Here is a 23,605-nt window from a genome sequence, read left to right on the forward strand (position 1 = left end):
TCTACCTCTGCAGATATTCTTTTCTTCCCAAAAACGAATTCCATTATTCCATTAAGGAGACAACTGTCAGGCGAAAGGCCCAGAAGTCTGGTAGTTCTGTGTGGATCAGTGACATCCATGAAGCCCTGAAATTATTTGATCTATCCGACACCGAGTGTCTCCGTACTTGGCAGAATGAGGATAAATGACTCCCTTTTTTTTTCTCTGGCTCCTGCACATTTGGCCTAAACGTGATCACAGATAGTGAATAATGGCCCAATTCAGCCCTTGCTTTCTGCATGATACCCCCTGAGGAATACAATAAGCTAGTTCTTTGGTTGCCTTCTGAGTTTGATTGGCAGAAAAAAAAATAACAAGCAGAAAGATTACATCTTGCCAGAGTCCTAAATTCTGCAGAACAAAAACCATACTTAAATTATTACTAAACCATTTGACGTTCCCGTTTTTAAAATGAGCCTCCTGGAGGGGGAAAAATTGATTTCCTGAAAGAGAAGACCTTAAAGCCTAGCAGATGATGCTGAAATCTCTGAAACCCGTGTCTTGGACCAGAAGGGCCCAAGCTTTGATTTTTGTGTTTTAAACTAATAATTACTATGTTTATATGTATGTGTGGGCAAGTACAGGTCAGAGGACTGCTCGCAAAAAATGGCGCTCTTCTTCCTCCTTGTGGGTTCCAGGAGTCAAGCATAGGCTATCAGGCTTGGCCGCAAGCTGCCTTTACCTACAGAGCCGTCTCAGCAGCCCAAACCCAGGCTTGTGCCTTACCTCAAGTTGAGGTGGGCAGAAAGTGCAGGTGAAGTGTGTGGTCTTGGCAGTGAAGTTACCAATCTCTGCTCTGCTTGACCTGAGGTCCCCTGCTCCGTCCCTGAGCCTCGGTGTCCCCCTGGTAGAATGAGACCATGGTTATCTACCACAATAACTTCATAATAATGCAAATGAAAAGACCGCAGAAAGAAAGCATCTGCACAGAGCATATGCTCTGTAAATGTTGGCTGTTACACTTTCAATATCCAATGTTATTAATATTGATTGTGTGTGTGTGTGGTGTGTAGTGTGTATGTATGCATGTACCATGGAAACCTTTTGTCAAACACATGTGGCAGAAGAACTATGTGGAAACATGGAGCGGAGATGCAAAATCAGCTTGGCTGTTCTCTTCTGTGGCAGCTGCCGGCAGACCCAGCCTTGCTACCCTTTGCTGTTCCTAGGTATGCTCCGTGTACCTAGTACTATAATGTGTCCTCCATTCATTTTGTGGGCCTGCTCTGAAGGCTGTTTCTTTACCTTTTGCTGTTGTTTGGTCCAGTGTCATCAGGCAGAATGGGGGTGGGGCGGGCAGCCTTGGTCCTAGTTTCCCACTCTTTACCCCCCCCCCCCCCCCCCCCCCGTCTCCCCCAAGCTGACTATCTCAGTCAGTTCAGCCACTCCTCCTTGACAGAGGTTTAGGAGCATCCTCATTCTGCTTCCGGTCCTTGGAGAGCTGCGAGTGCTCTCAGCTTGGACTGGGACTGCTGGAGCCACTTGGGAGCTACTTACAGATGCAGCTTCGTTGGACCCTCACCAGGTGCTCCTGCCGGACAGGGTTGGACGCTGTCACAAAGTAGGGGCCGGGATCTTGCTGGGGACATCATTAATTCCTCAAGGCTCAGATTCTCTTTGGGGAGAGAGAGCGACTTGGCCTTCCCTAGGAGGACTTTCTAAGAATCCTAAGGTTTTACATTCGTTTTTCTAGCGTGTTCTGCATCATGTAGTGGGCACATCCTCCCTGTTCTGAACGCTACTCCTGAGTTGGCACTGCCTTGGCTGCTGTGGGGTTTTGGGGCAGCCGTGTTCTGATGGTGAATTGCACCACATCCCGGGTGGAAGCAGGACCTTCTCCTTTCTGTTTTGCCTCGCTCCACCGTGAGTGTCTGTTACCTGGTAGGCAGATTCCTTTTCTGATTTGGGTTGTACATCTTACCTGGTGGTCCCCTCATTAGTAAATTTTTAACATGATAGATCTTTTTCTTAACTATCCCATAAAATCAAGTATTTTGCTTGTGACAAAAATGCATTCAGGAAAAACACCATTTTATAGCTTTTGGATAGTCCCAGTGCTAGCAAGGCCTGGAGGAGTCCTGGAGACAGTTTGACACCATTTAGCCACCTGCTTTCTAAACCTTCCTGAGTAGAAACTCCTGCTTCCAGGGCCTGCTGTTGCCTGGCTTCCCAGGAAGTACATATCTCAGTTTAACACTGGCTGGGATGCTCCTTCTGTGGGAAGCCTTCCTTTACACCAGGATAGAACACATGAGGCTGGTGTGTTAGAGAAAGGGTCTCCCTGAAGATTCTTGCCCAACTGTGGCAGAGGGCTGTGTTTACAACAGCACACAGCAGTTCCACTCTTCCAGAAAGCTGCTGGCCGTGGACAGTGACCTCCTGAGGAATGAGGTTGTCCCCCGTAAAGTGTTTCTCGTCTCTCTGTGAAATCTCATCCACCCTTGGAAGCAAAAGAAGCAGTTTTTCCACGGCCAATTTTGTCCTTTCTTGTGGCCATATATGGTACAAGAAAGAGACATGGCTTGAGCAATTAAAGCACAAGGTTTCTTCTTGGGGTTTTGAACAAATAAGTTAAAGAGAGAAAGGAGGTGTGGCTTCAAATGATAAGAAGACAGATGCCTTCCGTTTTTAATGGTACCTTTCTGGCTTGGGTATAATAGTTGATAGAACACTTACCTACCATAAATGAAGCCGTGGGTCCAGTCTCCAGCGCCACATAAACCCAGCATACGTACATGCCTGAAATATCAGCACCAGAAGTTGAAGGTTATCCTTGACTATATAGTATTTTTTTGGGCTATCCTGTGCTAACTGAGACCCTGTCTCAAAACAGGAAAAGGAGATGTATTTTAGGGATGGGAGCTCTTTCTTCAAATGCCATAATTAAACACCAGGTTTCTTCTCTTCATCCATATAACTAGAAGGATTTAAAATTTCATGTTTTAATGTACAGGATGTAGGGGGAGGTGAAAACAGATATGGGGAGACAGACAGATGCAGGTTTTAAGAGTTGATTCTGGTTTTAAAGTCAGAGGTGAAACATAAACTCGACTTTATCGGTTGGCTTCTCAGTTCTTCACAGCATCAGTGGGATTTGAAAGATGCTTCCTTGTCAACCCACTGAGAAGCTGTGAGCTGTGAGCACAGCTTTGGAAATGGAACAAAGCTTCCTTAGTTTCTTCTATTGTTATTTTAACGACCAAGCAGAAAAACAAATGACCTCATTACCCATAGTTTCGCTGGGTTTTATCCAAAACAAGCCTTCGAAAAGAAAGAATGACCTTGTCATATATTAAAGAGGATACAACGTAGTTGTCCCAGCCATTGAGGACTGCTTATTCCTCTAGGATGAAAAGATCACAAGGGAAACCGAAGAATTTGTGGCTCATAAGGCAGAAAAGCTTACTTTTTGCATTTCTGCAAACAAACAAAAAACGGTATGGGGATTTTGGAAGGCCATGCATTTTAAAGCAACTTAAAGAACTGGCATCTGTAGACCACAATCTCCATCACAGCTCAGACCTTTTAGCAGCCATTGGAATTGTGGGCACGTGTGTCCTAAGCCCAGTTCCTTCCCACCCCAGCCCATGCTGCTGCCCAACCTCCATGGCCATTTTCATGTCCCTTGTTCCTTTTGTCTTCAAGGATGCTCCCCAAGAAGCAGCCAACAAAAAGACTATGTTCAAGTGTCTGCCTCGATATTAGACAATAAAGCTAGATGTGGGGGTGCACACCTGTCATCCCAACACTGAGAGGGAGAGACAGGAAGAACAGGAGTTCAGGGTCACCTTCAGCAACACAGTGAGTTGAGGCCAGTCTGGATGGCAAGAGACTCGGTTTCAAAAAAGTCAAGTTTAGTGATGATGATGATGATGATGATGAGGAGGAGGAGGAGGAGGATGATATAATAAATAGTTGCTTTAAGTGTGTAGCAATGGCCCCTTCAGCCAGCCCCAGAATCCTGTGTAACCGCTAAGCCACAGAGCCACATCCACATGCCCTCCATGGTGTAGTGGTTCTGAGGGTTATCAAGACGCCAACCCAAGCTGTTCTGAAAACATACACTTAGGATAACTCAACTGGTTTCAGTTATCCTGAGAAATCTGAGTGTTCAAGATTGACACTTTGACAAATTATAGGAAATGGCAAACATTTTCCCAGGCTCAATTATCAGATCCATTCCCCAAAAGGCTTTGGAGAAAATTTAGGCGGGAAATCTCCCTCGGGCAGGATTCAAGTCACAGTAGCAATGATAGGAGGTGAGGCGATCCAGCCTGGGACACACTCTGTCTTTGTGCCCACTGGCTTCGGGATCAGACCACCAACGGCTCCCTGATGGAAACCCGGGGATGGTAGAGTGTTGGACTGTAGCTCACCTTTGCTGAAGAAGAGAGGAAAAAGTGCCCAGGACTTGCAGAACACAGTGTTTCCATTTAGAGCACTTGATTCCCGTCAGAAAAGGCTAAGGCTGCTTGCCAAAAAAAACCAAAGGTTTCCCTTTTCTTCAAAGGCGTCGTGATGTTTTAGGGGAGACTTGGCCTTTATGTGGTGGTTTGTCAGTTGGTGGTGAGTCTTGTAGAACCAAGTTCCAGACTGGCACTGGGTCAGGAAGCCCCATCAGGGGCTGTCCCATCGTACCATGTATGCATGCTTGTACATATGTATGGGAGTTCGTGTGGAGAAGAGAAGACAGCCACAGGGGTGGTTTCTCAGGAACCACTGTCCACTTGGTGCTTTTCTGAGAAATTCTCTCTCGTTGCCCTGGTAAACCAGGACAGCAAGGGAGCCAATGGTCTCTATCTCCCTAGCCCTGAGATTATAAGCGAATGCCTGCATGCTGAGGACATTTAAAGTGGGTTCCCCAGGGTTGGAAGGCAAGCCCTATATACACTGAGCTATCCACAGTCCTTGCATTACACTAGAGCGGATTGTGTCAGGGTTTACTGTGCACATTAAGCGTATGTCTTGGAGGGTGGTGAGATGGCTCTGAAGGTAAATGAGGCCGCTGCACAGGCGTTACTTGAGTCCCCAGGGCCCATGTGGTGTAAGGAAGAAACTTCAGAAAGTTGTCCTCAAGCAGATTGGGCCATACACATGCCAGGATTCAGACACACACACAGAGAAAGAGAGAGAGACAGAGACAGACAGAGAGAGAAAATTGTCAACAAGCATGTTGTGCCATACACATGCAGGACACAGACAGACAGACAGACACACACACACACACACACACACATACAGAGAGAAAGAGAGAGAGAGAGACAGAGAGAGAAAGTTGTTCACAAGCATGTTGTGCCATACACATGCAGGACACACACAGACAGACAGACACACACACACACACACACACAGAGAAAGTTGTTCACAGGCATGTTGTGCCATACACATGCCAGGACACACACACACAGAGACAGACAGACAGACACACACACACACAGAGAGAAAGTTGTCAACAAGCATGTTGTGCCATACACATGCCAGGACACAGACAGACAGACAGACAGACACACACACACACAGACAGATACACAAACTCACAGTAGTAAGAGCATCTTGATACTGTTCATCTAGATAGATAGATACGTGTTCACAAACTGCTTAGTGAGTCATGATGTTCTTATTTTAAACTTATTTTTGCTCATCAAGGCTTAGTCTTGTTGCTGACCTGGCCATTCTCAGCAATATACTCCATGCCCTTCAAACACATAAATGGATCAAGTGCCTAAAGTAGCCTTTTCAGATGAGTTTTGAAGTCAGTCTGACTCGGGGCAAAGGAATAGATTTGATATAAAAATAAGTAGTTTTTGATTTAATAGTGTCTCTTCAACCTGTATTGCTCACAAGCCTGTGTGATTTTTCACGAAATCTGTGAACTGTCTGTGGGTCTCTGTCATACTTTGAGTCAACTTGAAATTTAAATGTCCGTTTAATAAGCGTGAAATGGTTCTTTTATACATGGGCTAGTTGCAATATGCTTTCCAAAGGACCAAAATGATCACTTGTGGGCTGTATAAAGCAGCTCACTTCCTACAGTGGCCATGTGGCCCGGTGGGGGATCGGACACCCAGAACATTCTTGTATGTTTTTCTCCTGTTCCCCGCTTACATTCCTTTGCTGTAAGGAAGGAGGAGGCTCATATACATGAGAAGAAAAGCGAGAGCTGTTAGTTATTAGAGTGGCTCTCTTCTCTTAGAGAACCCACCCATTCCTCCCTCCACTAGGCTTGCTTTCCTGGGACACCAGCGGTTTTGAATTAACAAGGTTGACAGTAACCTTGTCCCAGACAGCTTTCTCCATTAGAAAATACCAGAAGAGACACTGATGAGGGAGAATATTTGAAAATAGAGAAATACCCTATGCATTACCATGCAGAATAGTAAAAGGGCTTAGTGTATGAATTACGCAAAGTGTGTGATTCCCTGTGAAACAAAAATGGCCATGGCTTGACCTCATGACTCTTCCTCGAGACTCCTTGGTATTGTAGCGTGAGCACAACCGAACAGACTCCAGAGAAATAGCAGAAATAGTCTGTCCTCTTTCCTTGTATCAGAAAACACGGTCTCACTATGTAAGCCCAGAACTGACTTAGACAAGGCTGGCCTCAAACTGCGAGGCCTCCAGACCCTGCATGCAGCTCAATCTCTTTCTTACAGATCTGCCTTACTTTTCTTTTGCACTTATTTTCCTGCAAATGATCTATGAATGAGTTCTTTCCTGTTTGTCTAAATGGTAAGATTCATTAAGACAGGGAGATCTTTGGTTCTACACGTGCCCCAAGTCCCTGGAACAGCATCTGGTGCATGTGAAATATTTGATGGACAGGGTATGTTGGTATGAACTTGATGAGTGTCAGGATGGAGGGTGGGTGCAAAGGTGAGTGAGCGGGCGGGTGAGTGTGTGGAGGATGGAGGGTTGTGGGTGAATTAGTGAGTAGATGGATGGATGACTGTATGTTTCACTTGGCTTCTGGTAAGATCCCGGGGTAAAGGGAAAGGCAGTTTTCCTAGGAAAAGTGGTCCTGGCTTGGAAACTTTGTTTCTTTAGCCGGAGAGATTCTTCCCTGGTCCAGCTGCTTCCTGATGAGTGGCGTGACTGGCCTTGCTGTGGATATCACCACTGTATATGATAAGGCAGGAGGAAAGGAAGTGTCTGGAAAACAGTCTGGGCACTGGACACTACTGTCTGCGTGGGCTTGTTACAAGGATGTGGTAGGGCTGGGGAATGACAGAGAGTTTTCCTGAAAGCCCAAAGCCCCAGGTTCATTCCCAGCCCCACACAAAGGTAGTAGACACTGCGAACACAGAAGCAGAAGGCCATCCTCGGCTACATAACAAGTTTAAGGCTATCCTGGGCTGCAGAAGACTGTGCCTTTAACAACAACCACAAATAATAAAAGTCACTACCATGGTGTCCCCAAGAATGCTGTGTCAGGGTTCAATTTGACCTGGGTTCAAATCCCAGTTATTCTGTTTTTGATGAGTAAACATGGTCACAAACAGCCCTGCCTGTCCTTGAACTCACAATGATTCTCCTGCCTCTGCCTCCCAAGTGCCCGGCGCAGGAACACCATTTAGCAATACACTGAATGGTGTGCCTCCAGATCTCCATGAGATACCCGCTCCAGGGAGGGGGCGGTGTCAAACCAAGGACACCCTATGGACAGGCTGGTGGTGTGGGAAGGTTTCCTCAGCCCGTTTGCAAGCCAGCCTGTGGTTCTGCCCAGGAAAAGATCCAGCAACACCCGTGAGTTTTGATAAAGGAGTTCTGCAGCACCCTCCCCTCCAAATCCAAATTCCCCAGTAAGTCAGGAAGATGGATGTGTTTTAAAACATTGGGAGGTCTGCTTTGGATCACCCAGAGCTGCGGCTTCCCCATGCAGCTGTGGGCAGACTCAGCCAGTTCGCTGGCTGCCCGGCTCCCAGCGCTCGCGCCCCACACAGGGCTGCCTTGACCCAGCCTCGGCAGCCGTTGACTTTTAAATCATCAAAAGCTGCTGTATGTACAGTTTACTCTGTTGCTGGAAGGCAGCAGAACGTAGGTATTAGGAAGGGGGGGGGGGGGGCGGTGGCTGAGGAAGCAGCCGTTAATCCTGCCAGGCTTCTGGGCACAGGAGTAGTTGTGGATGACAAAAGTTAATTAGAAACATGAGCAGTTTAACCGAAAACACTTGTGACAATTGGAAGGGCAGCCTCTCAGCTTGCAGAATTTCTCCCAGAGAATCCTTGTGGGAGAAAGTGGCCGCCGCTAGGTAAGTCCTGTCACGGTGACTTTGCGAGCTGTGTTCTCTTAAGGAGCTGATGGGGCTAGGCTTTGGGGTGCCCCCCCCCACCCGGGGCTCAGGGGAAGCTGTTTCCTCTGTCCTCCAGCCACTTTCTCTAGCAGCTACTGGCAATCGGAATCACTGATGTATCATGGCAGTCCCGTCTGAAGAAGGGGGCTACAGTTTGGGGGGCTTCTGAGTCAGGGCCATTGTGGTGAGTAACAGAACGGTAGTAGGGGAGCCCACATTTCCCGGAATGGTCCTGGCGCTTATACGGAAATATCTTCATAGATTTCTGAGAAAAGTCTGTGGGCAAGGAAGCATGCATTGAGCGCCAAAGGGGAAGCCTTGACTTTCAGATAACCTGTGTTTTCTTGCCTTGTGTGTGTTGGTGAATGGGGAGGGGGGTGCACATGCTCAGACTGTATTCTTTAAAAGCAGTTTGCACTGTTTGTAAGCCTTTGAAACTGCCAGTATAATGTCTCCATCGTGCCATTGGTCAGTACACTCAGCTGTTAACTGAAAGGTTGGCGGTTCAAACCCACCCTGGAATGGGGGGGGGGGGTAAGTGCTTGGAGGAGACAACTCCTTTTCCTTTCTCTCCAAGCAAATGCAGAGAAAGAAGATACTTGTCTTCTCACCTGTTTTCCTGAACAAGATAAAACAAAATGAATTCTTTTCTTTTCTTTCTTTCTTTTTTTCTGAGACAAGGTTTCTCTGTTGCTTTGGAGCCTGTCCTGGAACTAGCTCTTGTGGACCAGGCTGGCCTCGAACTCACAGAGATCTGCCTGCCTCTGCCTCCCAAGTGCTGGGATTAAAAGCGTGCGCCACCACCGCCTGGCCTCAAAGTGAAATTTTTTACACTGAGCATAGTGGCGCATGCCATTAGTTCCAACACTTGGGAGGCAAAGGCAAGCAGATCTCTGAGTTCGAGACCAGCCTGTTCTACAGGGTGAGCTCCTGGACAGCCAGAGCTGCTCATAGAAGCCCTAGCACAAAGAAAGAAAAAGGAAAAGAGAGAGAGAGAGAAGAAAGAGCAGAGTCAGCATAGAGAAAACTTACAAGATTTGATAGGAGTTAGAAACTTTTATTGGTAAACTTTTCATTTAAAATTATTGATTTCTGCTTCATTTTCATGTCTGAATTGTCTCCTAAAAGTTGGACATCTCTTGACTATTATGCATAAATGGAATTCTGGGTTAAATGATTTAAAGTATATTATTTCCTACACCCTCACACAGCACAGAAGTGCTGGTGGTGGTGGTGGTAAAGGATTTTCCCCTTTTCGGTGGATTATTTACATTCTCAGTTGCGCTCTGCGAGTTACTGTTAAGATTGGCATGTGTTTACAGAACAGACACAGCCAAGATGTGCTGGGGCTGGGGGAGGTGCCATGTGAACAGCGCATGAGGGACGACAGGAGGATGAACGGCATTTAAAGTTTAACCACAGATAATCCACACCTCCAGCCAGGGCTGTAGGGCTTATGGGCGAGGAATGACTGGCCAGGTACCATGCCTGACCTTCCAGCGTCTTCAGTGCAGCTCAGCGGTGTGATTCAGGTCCCTTTCCCTTTCCTGTCTCCGCAGAGCCACTGGCAAGCTCAGCCTCCTCCCATCCCGGAATGAGCGAAAATGTACCTGCTCCCTTGGAGAACAGCCCTGCCATCCCTGTGAACTGCTCCTCAGCCATCCCCCAGCCCAGCATGACCTCCAAGCCCTGGCGCAGCAAGTCCCTCAGTGTGAAGCATAGTGCTACATCGTCTATGCTCTCGGTCAAGCCCACTGGGCCTGAGGCCCCCAGACCTTCTCCTGAAGCCGTGAAGCCTGCCCCCAACAACCAGAAATCCATGTTGGAAAAGCTCAAACTTTTCAACAGTAAAGGGGGCTCTAAGGCAGGTGAAGGCTCGGCGTCCCGGGACACAAGCTGTGAACGATTGGAGATCCTGCCCAGCTTTGAAGAGAGCGAAGAGTTGGAGGCTACTAGCAGGGCACTCTCTACTGCAGGCCCTGCGTCCAGCAGCCCCAAGATTGCACTCAAGGGCATCGCGCAGCGAACTTTCAGCAGGGCGCTTACCAACAAGAAGAGCTCCCCAAAGGGCAGCGAGAAAGAGAAGGAGAAACAGCAACGGGAGAAGGAGAAGGAAAAGGAGAAGGGCAAGGACTTTACCAAGAGAGTTTCCGTGACTGACCGGCCTGACCTCAAGGAGGAACCCAAGGAAGAGCTCAGTGGGGTGGTTGTGACTGAGATGCCGAAAAAGTCCTCCAAGATTGCCAGCTTTATCCCCAAAGGTGGGAAGCTCAACAGCACCAAGAAGGAGGCCACGGCTCCATCCCACAGTGGAATACCAAAACCAGGAATGAAGAACGTGCCTGGGAAGTCCCCAAGTGCCCCCATACCTCCCAAGGAAGGAGAGCGGAGCCGAGGGAAGCTAAGCTCAGGGCTTCCCCCACAGAAGCCCCAGCTGGACAGCAGACACTCCAGCTCCTCCTCCAGCTTGGCATCCTCAGAGGGAAAAGGCCCCGGAGGGACCACTCTGAACCACAGCATCAGCAGTCAAACTGTCAGCGGCTCCATTGGGACCACCCAGACCACTGGAAGCAATACCGTCAGTGTTCAGCTACCTCAGCCTCAGCAGCAATACAACCATCCCAACACAGCCACGGTTGCACCTTTCCTATACAGGTAAGGCAGCACCTGCTCCCCCTGGGTAAAGACCCTGGCTTCTGGCTCCACCAGTGCAGGGTCCAGGAACATGTAAGCCAATAGCCAAAGAAACACTAGTTCCATCCTGGTGCACTCAAGTGGACAACCACTATAGCAAGACAGTGCTGAGGTGGGGGACTTTGTGAGCTGAGCCCAGGATGAGGAGGCGTCACCAGGCCTGTGGGGACCAGGGCATTTCAGTAACACTTTAAGTTTGTAGACCTGACTATGCAGGGTAGTCAGATTGGTGTTACCCAAAGTGAGCTAAGCTAAGTGAACTTAAGACCCCTCTGCTATGTAAGTAAGATTTCTTATGGCAGCATTGACCTTGAACTTCCTGAGTCCCACAGTCCCTGCTACCTGCTGAGACTTTCTGAGAAGAGACGAAGGAAAAATTGATTGATAAGGGCCATTGTAGAAAAAGGACTATTGTATTAGGATGAAGCCTGCTGACCTTTTCCTGTCTCCGTAGCCCTGTATCTCTGTTGGGACCTCTATAGAACCCCAGCAGTCCGCGTGCAACCAGGAGCTACACGCTCCTTGCTGTTCTGTCCGAGATCCACTCTGCTTTGCCATACCACACACCCGTGCTGAAATGGGCACTCGGCTCATGGAAGCCCCTGTACCACTGAGAAGGGGGCTGAGAGCTTGGTTCACAGAGCTGGCCCTGGTTCTATGCTGGACAGGAATGGTGTGCTTGACCACGCTTCACAGCTAGGCCCCTGATACCTGTGCATATACCAAAGTCGTCGTGTCCCATTCTGTCCCCTTCGTCTGCAGCTCTCTCCCAAAATACAGGCTCAGAGCCGTGTGCACACACTCAGCATGTCCAAGTCGACAGTTGTACATAAGACATAATTACACGTCCATGCACCAAATGCAAATGCATGTTCACATAGGTGCGTTTGCGTAAGCCCAGGTGTGTGCAATCTCACCCATACTTTCAACTTCTTATATTTGTGTGGCTTCCCAAAGTGCTTCCCTCTCTCCCTACCTGAAGTGTGGTCCTGTGAACTTCCAGCCACTAGAGATGTCAGGAGAAAGCTAGCCAGCATCCGTGTAGTCAGGGGATGATGCCAGGCTCCCACACTCACTCACCTCCGCCCTCTTCCCCCTTGAGTGAGCATCCTCGCCATCTCTTTTGATTGGCAGCCAGTTCTATATTATTCATTCGAGTTGTCGGCTCAGCTAATGGTGCTGGGAAGAGCACCAGGCCTTTTTTCAGCAGAGTCGTGGTGCAGCTGCCTGTGCGGCTGCCTGCGCGGCTTCTCAGGAATTGCTCTCTGGCGCGTGGGACAGCTGATGGAACAGCTCCCGGTGAGATTGTTAGAATCCTAGCATCATTCAGCATCGAGGTGAAGCCCGCTCAGGCTACTGGACAACTTTTGGACTAGTCAGATTAAAATGTGTGAGTGTTTGATCCCCATCAGCGTGACTCTGTCTGTTTTGACTGAGTTCTTTGGCAGACTATAAAGCAAATGCCTGTCTTCTTAATTATTATTATTATTTCAAGCTTTCCTATGGGAGGAACGGTTTCTCATGACTGATGTGAGAGGAGCAGGAAGAAGGGAAACTCCCAGATGCTGGAGTCCTCTTTGAAGGACTGGGAAGAGTCCTGGACAGGAACTGGACCTGCACCCTGCCCTGTGTTACCCATTGTGGTCTTAGGCTACAGTGGCAGCTAGCGATTGCTTGTGAACCATGTGTGTGCAAAGACCCAGCTAACGGTCTTCTGGAACCGAGTCTCCTGAGTCATCCCAGCTTTGTGAATTAGCTTGCTTTTAAAATCCCAATTCTACACACAGGTAATTGAGGGTTAGACTAGGAAATTTGTTCCAAATCACAGAGCTGGTAATTAAAGGAACCTGTGTTTAAAACCAAGTCTGGCCTGGTGGTGGTGATGCATGCCTGTAATCCCAGCACTCCGGAGGCAGAGGCAGGAGGATCTCAGCGAGTTCAAGGTCAGCCTAGTGTACAGAGTGAGTTCTAGGACAGCCAGGGAGCATTTCTGTCTCAAAAAAAAAAAAAACCCAACCAACCAATAAACAAAAGACAAATCCGTCTGACTACAGAGACCTACATTGTCCTGCTCTCTAAGTCAAGGATTCTTGGTGCTGCAGCAATGTTTCAGCTGTTAAGAGCACTGGCCACTCATGCAGAGAACCTGGGTTTGGTCCCCAGCACCCACATGGTGGTTTACAGCTATCTATAACTTCAGTTCTAGGGCATGTGATGCTTTTTCTGGCCTCTGTGAGCACTGCACATATATAGTGATCATACATACATGCAGGCAAAGCACTCATACATGTCATGCATGTAAAATAAATCTATAAAACATTTTTTAAAACTGAAATCTTTACATGTACAGTAAGAGAACTGCAGTTCACAATCAACAATGTCTCAAGCCTAAGCCCAGCTGTTCCAGGCAGGGTTTGTTGGCATTGTGTTGGATGACAGCAGGCGCAATGCAGAATGCGCCTGAGTTCAGAAGAACAGGGCAGTAGCAACAAACACAAGTATCCTGCTCCTCTAGAGGGCACAACCACTGCTGGGTGCCAGTAGGTGGCGCCCTACAAGACTGGGCTCAGTAGCTCCAGATCTTTCTTTCCACAGGATGAAGGGAGAAATCCAGCTGGTTTCTTGTGTGAAATCACCCAAATTTTAAAGTCATTCTTATTATTTTTTTTAAATATACATATGTGTGGGGGAGGATGGGCATGCGATTCCAGGTGCCTGTGAAGGCCAGAGGCCTTAGATGCCCCTGGATCAGGAGTTAGAGGCAATTGTGAGCTACGCATTGTGGGTGTAGGAAATTGAACTGGGGTCCTCTGCAAGAGCAGTATGTATTCTTAACTGCTGAGCTATCTCTCCAGCTCCAAAATCTCACAAACTTTAAGTGATGAGTTGATTTACCAGGTGTGGTAGCACACGCCTTTAATCTCTGCACTCTAGTGGTAGAGATGAGCGGATCTCTGTGAGTTCTAGGTCAGCTTGGTCTATATAGTGAGTAGACAACCAGGGCTATATAGAAAGTCCCCCTTAGAGAGAGAGAGAAAGAGAGCTAATTTATTTTTTTTTAATTACTATGTAACCCTTTAGCGGGCTAGCTGTATACCTATCTACCTTTCCCGTACAGTCTCTTGGCTAGAGGTAGTGTGTCTGTTTTAGAGCCTTCATAAATCCCAAGTGGATGATGAGAGCTCAAACTCTGGCTGTGGACTAAATAAGGGCACTGGGATAATGAGAGGCCTCTAAAGGGGGTGGCTACCGGAACTGCAATAGATGGCTTCAGTGGGAGGGAGAGGAGAAGAGAGCGATGGGGGTCTGAAGTTAGCAGTTTATCTCACACAATACATCTACACTTTTGGTGTGTTCTTGGGGGTGGGGATATTGCCCCTTCCTAAAACATGCTAGAACACATACCATGCATGCATAAGGCCCTTGGGCTTACTCCCCAACAACAACAACAACAAAAATGGGGGAGAGGGGTTCATTCTTTTCCCTGGTAGTGAAAAGCAGCTGGATCAATCCAGCCCTAGATGCCAATAAACTAATGTCACAGGTCTGCAACAAGACAGTTGTGGCCAGAAACCTCCCTTGCAAACCAAACATTGGTTCAGTTTGCTCGACAAATAAGGGCATGGGAGAAGGGTTGGGAAAGTACATATTTCAGTCAAGTGTTGAAATAATGATCAATGAGACCTTTCATGTCAGAGCATCTAAGCTGTGAATCAGAAACCTGGAGGGCAGACACAGCCGCTTGGCACCCACTCCTGATCCGCTTCACATCCCCCCATTACAGAGAGAGCCATGTCAGGCGGATCGTGGGGCAAGGGGACTGTCAGTGGCGTCATCTTTAGGCTTTGCTTGCTGGTGCTGTGGCCCCTTACCTGTGGCCTTTTGACCTGAGTTTAATGTCCAAACCACCCAGCCGTGTGTCTGGTTGGATCTCGAGGCTGACTTGGGAAATCAGTTCCCGTCCAGAAATCGCAGACCCTCCTTTTGGGCTTTGCGTGTTTCATCTTTCTGAGTTCGGTCGCTCTCTCCACGTGTGGCTGTTGAATTATTTAGCGTCAGTCTGCTGGCCCATTCTGTCCCACAGCTGCTAGCCTGGCAGGCCGTGGCAAGCAGTGCAGATGTGATGGTTTCCACTCCTGATGACGGTGTCTGCTCTGATTTGTATGGAAAGGTCCCAGACGGACACCGAGGGGAATGTCACGGCCGAGTCCAGCTCAGCGGGGGTGAGCATGGAGCCCAGCCACTACACCAAGAGTGGACAGCCTGCTCTGGAGGAACTCACTGGTGAGTATGAGCCCTGGGTTGTGTGGCTGTTGGTGGGGAAGCCTCTCATACAGGCACCTGCTAGGCAGGCTAATGTCATGGCGCTGGCGCTGAGCAGTATTGCTCCCTTGTGTCACCAATTTACGTCTTCCCTTTCCTTCCTTTTCTCTTGCACAGCCTCTTCCGTCTTCCCCAGAACTGTTACTAAATCTCTAACTTGTAAGGACATCTCGTGTTTGGACTCTGGACTGCTTTAATGCTCAACTTTGAGTCACCCTGTTTGTCCTTCATCTGCAGTTGCTTCTCAACAAAATTTAGAACTCTAAAATATTAGATTTGTTTTTAGTTTTATGGAAGCCCAAATTCAAAATATCGTTTCATCCTTTGCCGTTAACCGAAAAGATTGCAATATGTGGAGCTGGAGGGATGGATTGGCAGTTAAGAGCACTTACTGCTGCTACAGAGGCTCTGCATTCAATTCCCAGCACCTATCTGGTGACTCACGACCATCTGTAATTCTAGTTTCAGAGGGTCCAAGGCCCTCCTCAGCCTCTGGAGCCCCAGCAGACATGTAATACACAGAAGTACATGCAAGCAAAATACTCATACATTAAATTAATAAATAGATAGCAACTTATGTCTTTTCCAAGGACAAAACAAAAAATTTCCTAAACTATACCTTGTCAAGACAATGATTGTAAGGTATTATGCTGTCTATAAAACATATCATCCAGCCAGGCAGTGGTGGTGCATGCCTTTAACCCCAGCACTCAGGAGGCAGAGACAGGCAGATCTTCATGAGTTTGAGGCCACACTGGTCTATAGAGAGAACTCTAGGCAGGCTCAGAAGCAACAGAGAAACCCTGTCTCGAAAACAAAAATAAGTAAGTAAGTAAGTAAATAAATAAATAAATAAATAAAGGCTATGTCATTTCAGGGGCTGGGGAGATGACTCAATGAATAAAAGCACTTGCTGCATGAGCATGAGGACCTGAGTTCAAATCCCCAGCACCCATTTTAAAAGCTGGGTATGGCAGCATACACTTGTAGTCTTAGTGCTGGAAAGATGAAGACTTGCAGACCCCTGGGATTCACTGGTCAGAGAGTCTAGCTGAACCAGTGAGCTGAAGGTTCAGTGAGAGACCCTGCTTCAAAAAAATAAGGAGGAGAGCAATTGAGGAAGACACATAGCACAACATCTGACATGAACACACATGCGCACACATGTGCATATGTACCTACACATAGACACACAAATGTGTACACACATGCGTCATAAGTACACACAGAACAAAGCATCTAGTTGTCATAAGAATAATTTCATGGTAATTTGTTGATGTTGTATTTGTGTACATGCATGTGTGATGTGCATGTACGTGTGTGGGCACAGGTGTGTGCAGGGGCATGTTTGTGGGGGCCTGACGTGGATATCAGGCACCTCCCTTGATCTCTCTCCATTACTTGTGGAGACAGGGTCTCCCATTGCTCTAGCTAGCCAGCTTGCCTGGTGTCCTCTGCCCCTGGCTCTCAAGTGCTGGGATTATAGGCTTGACTATTATGTGAGTTTGTGGGGTCTAAACTCTGGTCTTTACACTTGTACAACAAGCACTTTATCACTGATCTATCCACCCCAGCCATGATGTTACAGTATGAAGATAAAAAAGAAAATCAGATATAGATTTAGAATTCATTTTGGGTGTGTCCTATCCATCAGCTCCTCCTCCAGCCTACATATAAACCATCATTATCTTTTTTTTTTAATATTCATTTTAGTTATTATGTATACAATATTCTGCCTGTAGGCCAGAAGAGGGCACCAGACCTCATTACAGATGGTTGTGATCCACCATGTGGTTCCTGGGATTTGAACTCAGTACCTTTGGAAGAGCAGGCAGTGCTCTTAACCACTGAGCCATCTCTTTAGCCCCCCATGATTATCTTTTTAAATATATTTGAAGATCTATGTTTTGCCTGTGTGTGTGTCTGTGCACCATGTGTGTGCCTGGTGCCTGTCCAGAAGAGGGCGCTGGATCTTCCGGAACTGGAGTTACAGGCTGTAAGCTGTGATGTAGGTGCTGGAAACAGCTCATGTCCTCTGCAAGAGTAGCTGGTACACTGTACTGCTGAGACATCCAGAATTCAAAGTTTCTTACCTATACACTAGCGTGTGCAAACACACATACTTTAAAGATTTGGCTGGTAAATTCAAGTTTGAGCACAGTTCAAATAAGAGAAAAATGTCTCCCGAATTTCTCTGGATTAAAGGGGGTAGAAAATTAAAAAGAGCTGTACTTCTAGTCTAGACATTTTTGCTCTAGTAAATATCTTCTATAGCCAAGCAGTGGTGGTGCATGCCTTTAATCCCAGCACTCCGGAGGCAGAAGCAGGCAGATCTCTGTGAGTTCGAGGCCAACCTGGGCTATAGAGTGAGTTCCAGAACAGCCAGGGCTACACAGAGAAACCCTGTCTTGAAAATAAATAAATAAATAAATAAATAAATAATCATTTATAATAATCATGTGGCTGACCTTTTTCTACCCCTACACTCCAGGAACTCCCACTGCAAGGCCAAGGAACTTGGTACCTATCTCAGAGGTGAAGCTTAATTCTGTGACCTTTCTTAGGTGACAGCTGTTCCATTAGAAATCTTGGTCGGAAGTTCTACTCAATGTCTAATGTAAATTCTACTTGCTACTGTCACATGTTTTCTTTCTTTTCTTTTTTTTTTAAAGAAACTGTGCAGGGGGGCTGGAGAGATGGCTCAGTGGTTAAGAACACTGACTGTCCTTCCAGAGGTCCTGAGTTCAATTCCCAGCAACCACATGGTGGCTCACAACCATCTGTAATGAGGTCTGGTGCCCTCTTCTGGTATGCAAGCATACATGGAGGCAGAATGTTGTATACATAATAAATAAATAAAATCAAGAAAGAAAGAAAGAAAGAAAGGAAGGAAGAAAGAAAGAAAGGAAGGAAGGAAGGAAGAAAGAAACTGTGCAGGGACTCCTGAAGTCACAGCTTTTCTTTTCTTTAAAGATTTATTTTTTTTTATTATGCATACAGTGATCTGTCAGAAGAGGGCACCAGATCTCATTATAGACAGTTATGAGCTTCCATGTGGTTGCTGGGAATTGAACTCAGGACCTCTGGAAGCCAGTGTTCTTAACCTCTGAGCCATCTCTCCAGCCCACATGTTTGATTTTCTCTAGGGAGATTTCTTACTTTTTCCTGTTTTAAATTTCTTTATGTGTATGAGTCCTTTTGCCTGGTGCCTGCAGAGACCAGAGGGAATCAGTTCTCCTGGGACTAGATTTATGGACAGTTGTAAGACACCTTGCAGATGCTAATCATCAAACTCAAGTCTCTGAAAAAGCAACAGATGCTCTTAACCACTGAGCCGTCTCTCTAGACCATCCTTCATTTCTTTAATCATTGAATCTCCTTTGCTCCCTGGCGAGGCCAAATGAAAGAGAGTAGCGAAAGAACGCAAAGCAAGACTGCGTCGAGAGGCACGCAGCTTCTCATCCTGTGTGTGCTGTTTCTTGTGTGGAACCCACGGGAATCAGTGTGGGTTCTACTCAGACATGGGAATGCAGGCTGTATTGAGGCTTGTGATGGGCATCGTACAAAGGGTGCTGAAGGCTCTAGCCTGTGTTTCTACTGGCTTTGGAGACTGGTGCTCTGGCCATGCTCATTTCAGAGGTATGGAATCAGAAGATGGGGAAGAGCAACTTCTCCACAACTGACCATGCAGCTGCTGGTCAACAGCACACATGCCAGAAGTAATGGGGAGGGAGGCCTTCCCTGGAGATTGGCAGTGATGAGCAAATGCAGGTGGTTTGGGAAGAACATGTATTACCCAGAGAAATAAAAGGCATTAAATTTTCTCATGTGTAGAAAGTGGTCCTGGAGGCATGGTCAGTCTTAGAGGCATGCCTTCAGAAGGAACCCTTTCATTGGAGTATCCATTCATCTGTGTGTGTGCATATGCGTGTGTGTATATATCTCCTCACGTCCATCTATCCATGCATGCATGCATCTATATAACTATACACACATACTGATGTATTCATCCATCTGTCCATCCATACATACATACATACATCCTCAGTCCTTACTAATCACCCACAACAAATGCTGGACATAGATTAGCATTATCATCCCTGACTTGGTTGCTGTTCTTTCTTAAAAATCTCATGATCGGGCTGGAGAGATGGCTCAGAGGTTAAGAGCACTGACTGCTCTTCCAGAGGTCCTGAGTTCAATTCCCAGCAACCACATGGTGGCTCACAGTCATCTGTAATGAGATCTGGTGCCCTCTTCTGGCCAGCAAGCATACAGACAGACAGAACGCGGTATACATAATAAATAAATAAATCTTAAAAAAAAAAAAAAATCTCATCTTGTAGCCAGGCATGCTGGTGCACGCCTTTAATCCCAGCACTCAGGAGGCAAAGGCAGACAGATCTCTGTGTTTAAGGCCAGCCTAGTCTACAAAGCAAGTTTCAGGCCAGCCATGGCTACACAGAGAAACCCTGAAACCCTGTCTTGGGAAAACAACATACGAATAAATGAGCCTCATGATCTAGTGACGTCAGACTGATCTTAACCCTTGCTCCTCCAGCAGAAGATCCCGAGGCTCGGCGGCTGCGGACAGTAAAGAACATCGCGGACCTACGACAGAATTTAGAAGAGACGATGTCCAGTTTACGGGGAACTCAGGTTACACACAGGTATGGGCAGCGTGAATTGCTTTGCTCTCTCTCTCTGCTTCTCTCCTGCATACCGGGCTCCCCACAAGTGGTTTGGTTGAGAGCGGAAGAGAAATGAAGGGGGTAGAAGTTAATATACAGATACTGACCCCGCCGAAGGTTTCTAAGGGCACTGCCCAGAGGAAATTGCCCCCGGCTCCATCCACACTTTCTTTGACTTGCATCATTCAAGCCGTTGGAAGGAACAGGTGAACTGTGTCTGACCTGTGTGACTTGAATTCCTCCCAGGTCTCCTGACACACATGATGGTGTTAGTCATGCACGTGTATGAAAGACAAGAGGGAGTGTTTATACAACACCGCTCTGTTTAAACTATGGCTTTGTTGGAAGGAATCTCGGGTTGTTTCCCTTGTTCTGCAAGACCGTTGAGGAGGATGCAGAGCCGGTGCTGCCAGAATCTTGGCTGAATGAAGTCTTACAGTTTGTGTTTGGCTTTGAAAATCAAAGAGTCCCAGCTACCCCACTGAGCCCTCATGGGTTCTCATGGCTTCTCCAATTTCAGAGGAGTATCAATTACTCTTCTCATAGCTGAAGTGACTCGAGGAAGAAAGTGGTTTGTTTGGGTTTTGGTTTAAGAGGAAGCGATTCCTTGTGGAAGGTGAGGCAGCTGGTCCACTGTCAGGAAGCGGAGAGAGATGGATATTCTGGTGCTCAGCTCCGCTTTCCTCTTCTGATTCAGCCTTGGACACCAACTGATAGAAAGAGGTCACCCACATTCAGGGTCAGTCTTCCCTCCTCACCTGACCCTCACAGGCATGCCCAGAGGCTTGTCTTCTAGGTGAGGCTAGATTCTGTCAAGTTGACAGTCGGTACTAAACTGTCAAACTCACCACTAAGAATCTGTAGGTTCTGACTTCAGTCAAACTCAGAGGTCCAAAATGTCAAAAATGAGGTCAGTTCCAGGATTGGGGACAGGGGATGGGACAAAAGCAGCCACTGGCACCCAACCGGCTGTTCAAAATGTGAACTTGAGAGATACCTAACCCTGTAGGTATCTGAAGAACTTGGATCCTGAACTTAGGTCCAGTGACTCGATTGAGCATGAATCTGTCATTCCACTTCCCACCTAGTCACCAACACTGACTCTAGGATGCTATCTAGGGAGGGGCAAGGATGTGAAATGTGGCCTTAGTAATTCAGGGCAGGCTGTTCTAGCCAACCCTTGAAGCATGGTGCAGCATGCTACAACCAATGGACCAGAGGGTACTCCATCCCTTCTTCATAAGTTCAGCATGTTCTGTTTCCTTTCCTGAACTGGAGAGAAGATTCTGGTCTTCCAGCAGAATGAGGCTTTGCAGTCTGTGTTTAATTACAGGGTCAGTGGGGAGGCCCTTAGAGCTCATTTCCCACTAGGTTCTTCAAAATGTATAGGTAGATGCACAGCTTCTCTTTCTCCTTCTTAATAAAGGAATCATACCAGGTGGTACCTGGTACCTGCTGTTTCATCCTGCTTTGTAAATGAGAAGTTCTTTTTTTGTTTGTTTGTTTTTACAATTCTGAATATTTAAAAACCACCTAGCCTGCAGGGCACATTGGAGTCTGACCCCGGTTGGTTTTATGTTTTCAGTACATTAGAAACTACATTTGACACCAATGTCACCACGGAGATAAGTGGCCGCAGCATCCTCAGCTTGACAGGAAGGCCCACTCCTCTGTCCTGGAGACTCGGCCAGTCCAGCCCTCGGCTCCAGGCAGGCGATGCCCCCTCAATGGGCAACGGGTACCCACCTCGAGCCAATGCCAGCCGCTTCATCAGCGCAGAGGCCGGCCGCTATGTCTACTCTGCCCCTCTGAGAAGGCAGCTGGCCTCCAGGGGCAGCAGCATCTGCCACGTGGACGTCTCGGACAAGGGAGGCGATGAGGTGGACCTGGAAGGCATCAGCATGGATGCCCCTGGCTACATGAGTGATGGGGACGTCCTGAGCAAGAACATCCGGAGTGACGACATCACGAGCGGGTAAGTGAATAGGTGGGAAGGCCTGGCCCTCGCATCTCTTGGCCTTCCTTTACTAAGAGGTCTCTAGAACTGGTGCTGGCTGCCTCATCTGCTGCTGCCAGAGGCTCCATGGTGTGATGGGGACACTACTGGGCTGTGATTTAAAGGAAAGGTAGACAGACTCAGCTGGGGATCACAAAATTTCACTATGTAAATGACTGCTCCCTGTACCCTTTACACCAGCCTTGTCATGGACACTGCCCGGCTGGTGACTTAGCCTCCCTGGGCTGGTGAGCCTGATTGCTCCCTCCCTCACAGAGCTCATGCATCTCCCTCCCCTCCTCCTCCCTCATGGCTCTCCTCTGCTGTGCCTCCCCCTCCATCCTCCATTTCCACTACCTCCCTCCAGCCCCACCGCCTTTGCACTGTTTCCAGACTGCCATTCCGTCTCCTTGCTCTCTGCCAGGCTTACTCCCGCTGGCCTTTCCATTTGGAAAGGTTCCTTGTCCTGCAGCCTCACCGCATCTGTGTGCCCTGGTAGGCTCCTTTCAATGCTTACCACTATTCAAAGTCGTCCTGAGCGTGAGTTGATAAATTCATGTCTCCCTCCCCTTCCTGCTGTGCTCTCTGAGTCCCTAGAACAGTGTGCATCTGAGCTCACGGGTCCTTCTAATTGGGTGAACGTATGGGTGGGTAACTAAAGGGAGAAACAGGAGCTCCGTCTTTCTCTGCTACTCCTCTACGAGTTTAAGACTCACCACCACGACGTGTCTGATAGTCTTTCTCTCTCTTTTTTTTTTTTTTTTTTTTTGGTTTTTCGGGACAGGGTTTCTCTGTAGCTTTGGTGTCCGTCCCGGAACTAGCTCTTGTAGACCAGGCTGGCCTCGAACTCCCAGAGATCCGCCTGCCTCTGCCTCCCGAGTGCTGGGATTAAAGGCATGCGCCACCACCGCCCGGCCTGATAGTCTTTCATAAGCAGTGGAGTGTACCTGGTCTGGCGTATGAGAGGGAGTTGGGGGCTGTGGGGTGGGGCAGGGGAGGCTCATCTGTGGCCACATTTTCAGGTATGTTGTAACTGTCACTTACATCTCTTTATCTTGCCTGCCTGAGATGTGCTTTGAAGTTTTGTGAGACCATTCCCACCCTTAGTGTCCTAGCAATGAAAATTATAGATAAGAAAAGTCAGGGCTAGCAGCCATATTCATGCTCCATAGAATGGGGATGGAGAACCGGTGGTGTCTCTGTATCGTTAGTAATGGCTGGAGCCCCCACCAGGTGGTGTACTGAGTTGGTACTTGTATGTGTTACCTTGCTCCATCCTTACAGAATCCTTAAGGGTAAACAGTGTCACCGCCCTGGGCTGATAGACAAGGAAACTGGAATGGGAAGGTGAGATAACTTACAAGTGATCAGGTACCTATTAACAGAGCCCCGGGCTAGAGAGATGGCTCACTAGTTAAGAGCATGCTCTGTTCTTCCAGAGGAGCCAAGTTCAATTCCCAGCAACCACATGGTGGCCCACCTGCATGTTCAGCTCCAAGGAATCCTACCTGTCATCCTCGGTGGGTACCTCCACTTGCTTATACATACCCACGCTCAGATGCATAATTAAGA

General features: G+C 47.7%; 1 protein-coding gene across 15 annotated transcripts in view; it reads left to right on the top strand.

The window, feature by feature from the left end:
* Nav2 (neuron navigator 2) overlaps positions 1-23,605 on the top strand; it is a 621,718-nt gene that overhangs the window by 462,962 nt on the left and 135,151 nt on the right. For 13 of the 15 annotated variants that reach the window (XR_005974653.1, XM_041656370.1, XM_041656355.1 and 10 more), the window contains 4 exons: positions 9,889-10,984; positions 15,195-15,307; positions 19,908-20,016; positions 21,623-22,012. Coding sequence is in view for 14 of the 15 variants with exons in the window: in XM_041656370.1 (XP_041512304.1) it covers positions 9,889-10,984; positions 15,195-15,307; positions 19,908-20,016; positions 21,623-22,012 (1,708 nt within the window). In the remaining variant the exon portion in view is untranslated. The remainder of the gene's footprint in view (positions 1-9,888; positions 10,985-15,194; positions 15,308-19,907; positions 20,017-21,622; positions 22,013-23,605) is intronic. The other 2 variants (XM_041656285.1, XM_041656314.1) reach the window with 1 other exon arrangement.

The sequence above is a fragment of the Microtus oregoni genome, unplaced genomic scaffold (genome assembly GCF_018167655.1).
Source record: "Microtus oregoni isolate MIOR12 unplaced genomic scaffold, Mior012 000000F_ref0000247, whole genome shotgun sequence".
In the NCBI taxonomy this organism is placed as follows: domain Eukaryota; kingdom Metazoa; phylum Chordata; class Mammalia; order Rodentia; family Cricetidae; genus Microtus; species Microtus oregoni.